Raw genomic sequence first — 10,309 nt, 5'->3', positions numbered from 1 at the left:
CAGAGCCATGTATTCAGTGATAAAAGTCTGCTGAACCAGTTTCCCTCTGTTGGCGACAAAGATATAAGCACCTCTGCAATTAATGTGTCAACGTCTTGAACCTTTTACTGTTGCCCATCCTTCCTTCCTTGTAAACCGGTCATGCCCTCTGTTCAAATGGTCTAAAAATCAATTAATATATTTCTTAAGTCATAAACCAAACTAAAGCAAACGCATAGCACAGATTTAGTAACGTTACACTGGAGTGGTGTGGACCACAGTACCGGAGTAGTGGAGCCGGAGGGATGTAGAACAGAGGAACTCCGTTTTTGGTGCTCTCAGGAATCATGTAGTTCTCAGGAATGGAATTAAATGACTGGAGGTGCACCAACATCTGATCAGTCTGGTTGATGCTGGAAGGACAAACAGCACATGTACGGTAGGTAAGTAACAGCAATCTCGATCAGATGTATCATCATTATTTTACACTCTAACTCATGGTGGAATCATTGTGCATTGTGTACCTCTGTAGTGTGTTCCAGAAGCGTCGGATGACGGAGGTACGGTACGGACTGGTGATGGGTTTCCTCTGGGTGCAGCTAATGTCATGCAGGATGTCATAGCTTCCTTCCATGGTCACCTCCACCCTGGTGGTTCTCTTGGTGGGGTCCAAAGGCCAGGAGGCGGCTGCCAGGTACTCGATATGCATGTTGTGTTTCCATAAAAGCACCAGCTTCACCTCCAGCTGAGTCCCACCTTAAGAAACCAGGGGTGTCATTCTCAGCCAGAATAAACCCTGCACCACCTTGTTGAGCCATTTCCTCTAGGACTTTTGAAAAGACAAAACGTTACCTTTAGTGAGGCTGATCTCTCTGATTGTGTAGCCCTCTCTCAGTCGCACAGACACCACGCTGATTAAATGGGCATGGACTTCCTTCTCTGTGTGCTTCTTCCTCCTCATGACCAGGGCGGGGTTACCGCTGGCTGACACAGGTGCTCATTGAACAGTTTGTGCTGGGAAACTATAACACAGTGAAGTAGTGAGTATGTACGCATATTTATTTTCATCATCAATACTAATAAACCTGCATTGTATCTTAGAAAACAATGTCAATGGAGTTCACAAGAAAAATAACAAAAATGCCATAAAACATAAATCTAATTTGACGATAACTTTGTCCTAAACGTATGTTTTAGAAATGCATTTAAATAACTATAAATTCCTCTATTCAGTTCATTAAACCTAGCTAGGTCATATTCACAGATTTTGAAAAACAAAACACAGAACTTGATGGTAATTAAGGGTATTATTTGAAAATGATACATATATATTTTGCTTTATAATAAATTGTATTCATTTGCGTTGTACTTTTTTCCTACTGCATTTTAGTGGGACACAGAACGCAACATTGTTGTGTTTGTTTACATTTCAAATTAGCTTTACAATGAAATAAGCTCATTAGTAAAACCTTTTCTGAAGAATACCCTTACAGCAACAAAAACCATTGTCATGTTTTTATAGCACATTGAACTAATTTTTAATCAAGGGGGCCTATCATCCCACAGGGCAAGTTTAGATATAGACACAGTACTACAAACAGACTTATAGTACACTGTCTCACCACAGAAGTACTCTGAGTTCATAGACTCCGGGGTCTTAAGGAAGGAGTAGGTTAAGAAGGCCTTGTGGTACACATTCATCTCCTGGTTGTTCACGTCCACTTCAGGACAGCTGGGCAGGTATGAACCAAATGTAGCTAATGAGATGAACTTCATCAGCTCTACATTGGGGATGTAGCCAAAGCTGCAGTCGTAGGAGTACGCACCACCAACCTGGAAGGGGATACACATATTTGAAAGAAGAGCAGTCAGTATGATGTTGCCGTCATTCTACGGAGTCATGGTTGTCACAGAATCCCTCTCACATTACAGTTCTTTGAGTGGAGTTCTTGAGTAGATTGAGATACACATAAGCATCCTCGTTGCGATCCTATCCTGATTTTAATCATATTCAGGATATAACGTTTTCATGGAACATGGAGCATAGAATAACCTGGTTATTCATACCCCATGACTCCTTTCTGTATCGTCCAAGTTCAAAAAGCAGTTGAGGACAAACTCACTGCCTGATTAAAACTGGAATATTGGTGTTGCAAGTACTCCTTTAAAATAATTCCAAAGATGACTGACAGTAAAAAGATAAAGACCAAATACAAATACAGAATGCACATATACACATGAAAAAGTGTTTGCCCCCTTCCTGATTGCATGTTTGTCACACCCAAATGTTTCAGATCAAACAAATTGAAATATTAGACAATGATAACACAAAAAGCAGTTTTAAATGAAAGTTTTATTATTAAAGGAAAAAATCCAAACCTTCATGGCCCCTGCATGGAAAAAGTGATTGTCCCCTATACTTAACTGGTTGGGCCACCTTAGCAGCAACAACTGCAATCAAGGGTTTGCGATAACTGGCAATGAGTCTTTTACAGCGCTGTGGAGGAATTTTGGCCCACTTATCTTGGCAGAATTGTTGTAATTCAGCCACATGGAGGGTTTTCAAGCCTGAACCGCTTTTTTAAGACCATTCAGGTCAGGACTTTGACTAGGCTGCTCTAAAGTCTTCATTTTGTTTTTCTTAAGCCATTCAGAGGTGGACTTGCTGGTGTGTTTGGAGCAATGTCCTGCTGCAGAACCCAAGTGCGCTTCAGCTTGATGGCATGAACAGATGCCTGGACATTCTCTTTCAGGATTTTTGGTGGACAGCAGTATTCATGTTTCCATTTACCACAGCAAATCTTCCAAGTCCTGAAGCAGCAAAACAGCCCCAGACCATCACACTAAACTTCCTTTTCTGAAATGCTGTGTTACTTTTATGCCGGATGTAATGGAACACACACCTCCCAAAAAGGTCAGCTTTTGTCTTGTCAGTCCACAGAGTATTTTCCCAAAAGTCTTAGGGATCATCAAGATGTTTTCTGGCAAAACTGAGACGAGCATTTATGTTTTCATCTTGGAACTCTGCCTCTTTCTTATGGCGGAGTCATGAACACTGACCTTAACTGAGGCACGTGAAGCCTGCAGTTCTTCAGATGTTGTTGTGGGGGTTTTGTGACCTCTTGGATGAGTCGTGACTGCGCTTGGGGTAATTTTACTTGGCCGGCCACTCCTGGGAAGGTTCACCACTGTTCCATGTTTTCGCCATTTGTGGATAATGGCCCTAACTGTGGTTCGCTGGAGTCCCAAAGCTTTAGAAATGGCTTTATAATCTTTTCCAGACTGATAAATCTCAATTACTCTGTTTCTCATTTGTTCCTGAATTTCTTTGGATCGCACACGTGTTTCAGCATGATGTCTAGCTTTTGAGGATCTTTTGGTGTACTTCACTTTGTCAGGCAGGTCCTATTTAAGGGATCTCTTGATTGAGAACAGGGGCAGAAAACAAAGATTCCAAAGATGGGATAAACCACAGTTGATTTATTTTTTAAAAGGTGGGGCACAATCACTTTTTCACAGAGGGCCATCTAGGTTTGGTTTTTTTCCTTTAATAATAAAACCTTCAGTTAAAAACTGCATTTTGTGTTTACTTGTGTTATCTTTTTCTAATATATCAATTTGTTTGATGATCTGAAAAGGAAGTATATGAGTAACAAACAGGTCAGAGGTGCAAACATCAAGATGTTATGGTCTTTACCTGCACAAAGGAGCAGGCAATGGTTCCACTCCTGAGCTGGTTCAGCAGTGTTTCACACACAGCTACATCCGGAACACTAGTCACTCCGTCTGTGATTATAATGATACCTGGAACACACACAAGTTAAATGACTAAAACCTCTTAAAGTCACATGATGTACTTCTGACTTTACACGGTGAATAGTCAGGATGGTGGAGGTATGAAAGTCAGCAGGGTTTCAACTTCTCTCTCACTTCTCTATTTCCATCCTTCACACAACTACTTCTGTCACTCTTCCTGTGCACAACCGAGTGCAACAGCATGAATGTCTTCAAAGAGAGACTGCTTGAAAGTGTGCACTGTTATCTCCATTTGCGTGATTCATCACATCAAGACTACAAAGACATGCAAAAGACAGAAGAAGGCTATGATGGCCATTCAGAACAGGTATAATCACATTGGAAGTGGTTGGATGATATTTTATTTTATTTAAGCATACTGAGGCCTTTACATTTCAGGCCTACCACAGTCAACAATGTCTACATAGGCAAAACAGACTGACATCTTCATGCACACATATCAAAGATGCCAACCTGTTAAAGCAAACCCATGACCATATTTTTGCAATATCATAGTAAGTAGATTGATCCAAAACCTTTAAAGTTGGCTAAAGTCGTAAAAATCATTCAGATTTCTTGGCAATGTTTAACTCATTAATACAATATCAACTGTACAAACATACTCTTGCAATACTTAGCTTACGATATGGTTAATCATGATATTTAGCTTGCTAAATTATCCAGACACAGTTTAAGAGACACTGTGCTGACACTGCTTGAGGATTATTTACATCATAGCAAGAGGTTACTATCCAAAAACATATGTCTGACATAGCTACAATATTGTGTGGGGTGCCTCAAGGTTCTATTCTTGCTATATTTAATTTTCATTCATTGTCTTCCAAATGGGTGGTGCTGTGGTTAGCACTGTCGCCTCACAGCAAGAAGGTCGTGGGTTCAAACGTGAGTGGGAGTGTTTGTCTATGTGTAGCCCTGCGATGGACTGGCGACCTGTCCAGGGTGTACCCCGCCTTTCAGCCGATGTCAGCTGGGATTGGCTCCAGCCCCCCGCAACCCTGTACGCAGGATAAGCGTTTGACGATGGATGGATGTCTTCCAAATGCCTCTGACACAATATTGCCGATAGTTTTTGTTTAAAATGAATAACTAAGCTGTCACATAATGTCGAGCACTCTAATGTCATTCAAAGGTTGCAGAGAAGTTGATTATTCTTGGTTACAAGTATTGATCAGCAGGCCATTGAGTAAGTTTACTTTACATACTTGCTAGGGGAATTCATTGATTATGTATGGGTTATAAGGCAAAAATTGGTGGAGTTGCTGATCTCTCCCTTTAATAGCTAAAGATGTCGATATCGGAGACTTGCCAGACTAGACAAGAACTTTTCACCACTGATGGACAAGATGTTTTTTTCAACTTTGAAAAAAAACATCTTGTCCATCAGTGGTGAAAAGTTCTTGTCTAGTCTGGCAAGTCTCCGATATCGACATCTTTAGCTATTAAAGGGAGAGATCAGCAACTCCACCAATTTTTGCCTTATAAACCATACATAATCAATGAATTCCCCTAGCAAGTATGTAAAGTAAACTTACTCAATGGCCTGATGATCAATACTTGTAACCAAGAATAATCAACTTCTCTGCAACCTTTGAATGACATTAGAGTGCTCGACATTATGTGACAGCTTAGTTATTCATTTTAAACAAAACTATCGGCAATATTGTGTCAGAGGCATTTGGAAGACATCCATCCATCGTCAAACGCTTATCCTGCGTACAGGGTTGCGGGGGGCTGGAGCCAATCCCAGCTGACATCGGCTGAAAGGCGGGGTACACCCTGGACAGGTCGCCAGTCCATCGCAGGGCTACACATAGACAAACACTCCCACTCACGTTTGAACCCACGACCTTCTTGCTGTGAGGCGACAGTGCTAACCACAGCACCACCCATTTGGAAGACAATGAATGAAAATTAAATATAGCAAGAATAGAACCTTGAGGCACCCACACAATATTGTAGCTATGTCAGACATATGTTTTTGGATAGTAACCTCTTGCTATGATGTAAATAATCCTCAAGCAGTGTCAGCACAGTGTCTCTTAAACTGTGTCTGGATAATTTAGCAAGCTAAATATCATGATTAACCATATCGTAAGCTAAGTATTGCAAGAGTATGTTTGTACAGTTGATATTGTATTAATGAGTTAAACATTGCCAAGAAATCTGAATGATTTTTACGACTTTAGCCAACTTTAAAGGTTTTGGATCAATCTACTTACTATGATATTGCAAAAATATGGTCATGGGTTTGCTTTAACAGGTTGGCATCTTTGATATGTGTGCATGAAGATGTCAGTCTGTTTTGCCTATGTAGACATTGTTGACTGTGGTAGGCCTGAAATGTAAAGGCCTCAGTATGCTTAAATAAAATAAAATATCATCCAACCACTTCCAATGTGATTATACTGTTCTGAATGGCCATCATAGCCTTCTTCTGTCTTTTGCATGTCTTTGTAGTCTTGATGTGATGAATCACGCAAATGGAGATAACAGTGCACACTTTCAAGCAGTCTCTCTTTGAAGACATTCATGCTGTTGCACTCGGTTGTGCACAGGAAGAGTGACAGAAGTAGTTGTGTGAAGGATGGAAATAGAGAAGTGAGAGAGAAGTTGAAACCCTGCTGACTTTCATACCTCCACCATCCTGACTATTCACCGTGTAAAGTCAGAAGTACATCATGTGACTTTAAGAGGTTTTAGTCATTTAACTTGTGTGTTCCAGGTATCATTATAATCACAGACGGAGTGACTAGTGTTCCGGATGTAGCTGTGTGTGAAACACTGCTGAACCAGCTCAGGAGTGGAACCATTGCCTGCTCCTTTGTGCAGGTAAAGACCATAACATCTTGATGTTTGCACCTCTGACCTGTTTGTTACTCATATACTTCCTTTTCAGATCATCAAACAAATTGATATATTAGAAAAAGATAACACAAGTAAACACAAAATGCAGTTTTTAACTGAAGGTTTTATTATTAAAGGAAAAAACCAAACCTAGATGGCCCTCTGTGAAAAAGTGATTGTGCCCCACCTTTTAAAAAATAAATCAACTGTGGTTTATCCCATCTTTGGAATCTTTGTTTTCTGCCCTGTTCTCAATCAAGAGATCCCTTAAATAGGACCTGCCTGACAAAGTGAAGTACACCAAAAGATCCTCAAAAGCTAGACATCATGCTGAAACACGTGTGCGATCCAAAGAAATTCAGGAACAAATGAGAAACAGAGTAATTGAGATTTATCAGTCTGGAAAAGATTATAAAGCCATTTCTAAAGCTTTGGGACTCCAGCGAACCACAGTTAGGGCCATTATCCACAAATGGCGAAAACATGGAACAGTGGTGAACCTTCCCAGGAGTGGCCGGCCAAGTAAAATTACCCCAAGAGCGCAGTCACGACTCATCCAAGAGGTCACAAAACCCCCCACAACAACATCTGAAGAACTGCAGGCTTCACGTGCCTCAGTTAAGGTCAGTGTTCATGACTCCGCCATAAGAAAGAGGCAGAGTTCCAAGAAAACATAAATGCTCGTCTCAGTTTTGCCAGAAAACATCTTGATGATCCCTAAGACTTTTGGGAAAATACTCTGTGGACTGACAAGACAAAAGCTGACCTTTTTGGGAGGTGTGTGTTCCATTACATCCGGCATAAAAGTAACACAGCATTCAGAAAAGGAAGTTTAGTGTGATGGTCTGGGGCTGTTTTGCTGCTTCAGGACTTGGAAGATTTGCTGTGGTAAATGGAAACATGAATACTGCTGTCCACCAAAAATCCTGAAAGAGAATGTCCAGGCATCTGTTCATGCCATCAAGCTGAAGCGCACTTGGGTTCTGCAGCAGGACATTGCTCCAAAACACACCAGCAAGTCCACCTCTGAATGGCTTAAGAAAAACAAAATGAAGACTTTAGAGCAGCCTAGTCAAAGTCCTGACCTGAATGGTCTTAAAAAAGCGGTTCAGGCTTGAAAACCCTCCATGTGGCTGAATTACAACAATTCTGCCAAGATAAGTGGGCCAAAATTCCTCCACAGCGCTGTAAAAGACTCATTGCCAGTTATCGCAAACCCTTGATTGCAGTTGTTGCTGCTAAGGTGGCCCAACCAGTTATTAAGTATAGGGGACAATCACTTTTTCCATGCAGGGGCCATGAAGGTTTGGATTTTTTTCCTTTAATAATAAAAACTTTCATTTAAAAACTGCTTTTTGTGTTATCATTGTCTAATATTTCAATTTGTTTGATCTGAAACATTTGGGTGTGACAAACATGCAATCAGGAAGGGGGCAAACACTTTTTCATGTGTATATGTGCATTCTGTATTTGTATTTGGTCTTTATCTTTTTACTGTCAGTCATCTTTGGAATTATTTTAAAGGAGTACTTGCAACACCAATATTCCAGTTTAATCAGGGCAGTGAGTTTGTCCTCAACTGCTTTTTGAACTTGGACGATACAGAAAGGAGTCATGGGGTATGAATAACCAGGTTATTCTATGCTCCATGTTCCATGAAAACGTTATATCCTGAATATGATTAAAATCAGGATAGGATCGCAACGAGGATGCTTATGTGTATCTCAATCTACTCAAGAACTCCACTCAAAGAACTGTAATGTGAGAGGGATTCTGTGACAACCATGACTCCGTAGAATGACGGCAACATCATACTGACTGCTCTTCTTTCAAATATGTGTATCCCTTCCAGGTTGGTGGTGCGTACTCCTACGACTGCAGCTTTGGCTACATCCCCAATGTAGAGCTGATGAAGTTCATCTCATTAGCTACATTTGGTTCATACCTGCCCAGCTGTCCTGAAGTGGACGTGAACAACCAGGAGATGAATGTGTACCACAAGGCCTTCTTAACCTACTCCTTCCTTAAGACCCCGGAGTCTATGAACTCAGAGTACTTCTGTGGTGAGACAGTGTACTATAAGTCTGTTTGTAGTACTGTGTCTATATCTAAACTTGCCCTGTGGGATGATAGGCCCCTTGATTAAAAATTAGTTCAATGTGCTATAAAAACATGACAATGGTTTTTGTGCTGTAAGGGTATTCTTCAGAAAAGGTTTACTAATGAGCTTATTTCATTGTAAAGCTAATTTGAAATGTAAACAAACACAACACAATGTTGCGTTCTGTGTCCCACTAAAATGCAGTAGGAAAAAAGTACAACGCAAATGAATACAATTTATTATAAAGCAAAATATATATGTATCATTTTCAAATAATACCCTAATTACCATCAAGTTCTGTGTTTTGTTTTTCAAAATCTGTGAATATGACCTAGCTAGGTTTAATGAACTGAATAGAGGAATTATAGTTATTTAATGCATTTCTAAAACATACGTTTAGGACAAAGTTATCGTCAAATTAGATTTATGTTTTATGGCATTTTTGTTATTTTTCTTGTGAACTCCATTGACATTGTTTTCTAAGATACAATGCAGGTTATTAGTATGATGATGATGAAAATAAATATGCGTACATACTCACTACTTCACTGTGTTATAGTTTCCCAGCACAAACTGTTCAATGAGCACCTGGTGTCAGCCAGCGGTAACCCCGCCCTGGTCATGAGGAGGAAGAAGCACACAGAGAAGGAAGTCCATGCCCATTTAATCAGCGTGGTGTCTGTGCGACTGAGAGAGGGCTACACAATCAGAGAGATCAGCCTCACTAAAGGTAAACGTTTTGTCTTTTCAAAAGTCCTAGAGGAAATGGCTCAACAAGGTGGTGCAGGGTTTATTCTGGCTGAGAATGACACCCCTGGTTTCTTAAGGTGGGACTCAGCTGGAGGTGAAGCTGGTGCTTTTATGGAAACACAACATGCATATCGAGTACCTGGCAGCCGCCTCCTGGCCTTTGGACCCCACCAAGAGAACCACCAGGGTGGAGGTGACCATGGAAGGAAGCTATGACATCCTGCATGACATTAGCTGCACCCAGAGGAAACCCATCACCAGTCCGTACCGTACCTCCGTCATCCGACGCTTCTGGAACACACTACAGAGGTACACAATGCACAATGATTCCACCATGAGTTAGAGTGTAAAATAATGATGATACATCTGATCGAGATTGCTGTTACTTACCTACCGTACATGTGCTGTTTGTCTTCCAGCATCAACCAGACTGATCAGATGTTGGTGCACCTCCAGTCATTTAATTCCATTCCTGAGAACTACATGATTCCTGAGAGCACCAAAAACGGAGTTCCTCTGTTCTACATCCCTCCGGCTCCACTACTCCGGTACTGTGGTCCACACCACTCCAGTGTAACGTAACTAAATCTGTGCTATGCGTTTGCTTTAGTTTGGTTTATGACTTAAGAAATATATTAATGATTTTTAGACCATTGAACAGAGGGCATGACCGGTTTACAAGGAAGGAAGGATGGGCAACAGTAAAAAGGTTCAAGACGTTGACACATTAATTGCAGAGGTTGCTTATTCTTTGTCGCCAACAGAGGGATCAACTGGTTCAGCAGACTTTTATCACTGAATACATGGCTCTGCAAAACC

At 40.8% G+C, this 10,309-nt stretch overlaps 2 protein-coding genes and 1 long non-coding RNA gene across 3 annotated transcripts; 1 reads left to right on the top strand and 2 right to left on the bottom strand.

Annotated features, from left to right (window-relative positions):
* Window positions 1-263: 263 nt before the first annotated feature.
* On the bottom strand, window positions 264-964 carry LOC119888077 (KICSTOR complex protein SZT2-like; the record flags this gene model as incomplete). The annotated part of the gene is made up of 3 exons (XM_038698513.1): window positions 832-964; window positions 504-735; window positions 264-392 (listed from the first exon to the last, which is right to left on the bottom strand). Coding segments are annotated over exons 1-3 (470 nt in total), but the record flags the coding sequence as incomplete, so codon positions are not given.
* A 5-nt stretch (window positions 965-969) lies between these two features.
* LOC119888076 lies at window positions 970-3,805 on the bottom strand. Its single transcript, XR_005441841.1, has 3 exons — window positions 3,677-3,805; window positions 1,602-1,812; window positions 970-1,001 (listed from the first exon to the last, which is right to left on the bottom strand). It is a non-coding gene; the product is annotated as an uncharacterized LOC119888076 (long non-coding RNA).
* Window positions 3,806-4,619: 814 nt separating this feature from the next.
* On the top strand, window positions 4,620-10,038 carry LOC119888075 (KICSTOR complex protein SZT2-like; the record flags this gene model as incomplete). The annotated part of the gene is made up of 6 exons (XM_038698511.1): window positions 4,620-4,677; window positions 6,518-6,624; window positions 8,492-8,702; window positions 9,300-9,470; window positions 9,568-9,799; window positions 9,910-10,038. Coding segments are annotated over exons 1-6 (908 nt in total), but the record flags the coding sequence as incomplete, so codon positions are not given.
* Window positions 10,039-10,309: the final 271 nt, after the last annotated feature.

This window comes from Micropterus salmoides, unplaced genomic scaffold (assembly GCF_014851395.1).
Source record: "Micropterus salmoides isolate LMB-PRFRI ecotype aquatic unplaced genomic scaffold, ASM1485139v1 Ms_hic_scaffold_4720, whole genome shotgun sequence".
Taxonomy (NCBI): domain Eukaryota; kingdom Metazoa; phylum Chordata; class Actinopteri; order Centrarchiformes; family Centrarchidae; genus Micropterus; species Micropterus salmoides.
Note: the sequence above shows the minus strand (reverse complement) of the source record. Positions and strands in the feature narration are given on the sequence as shown.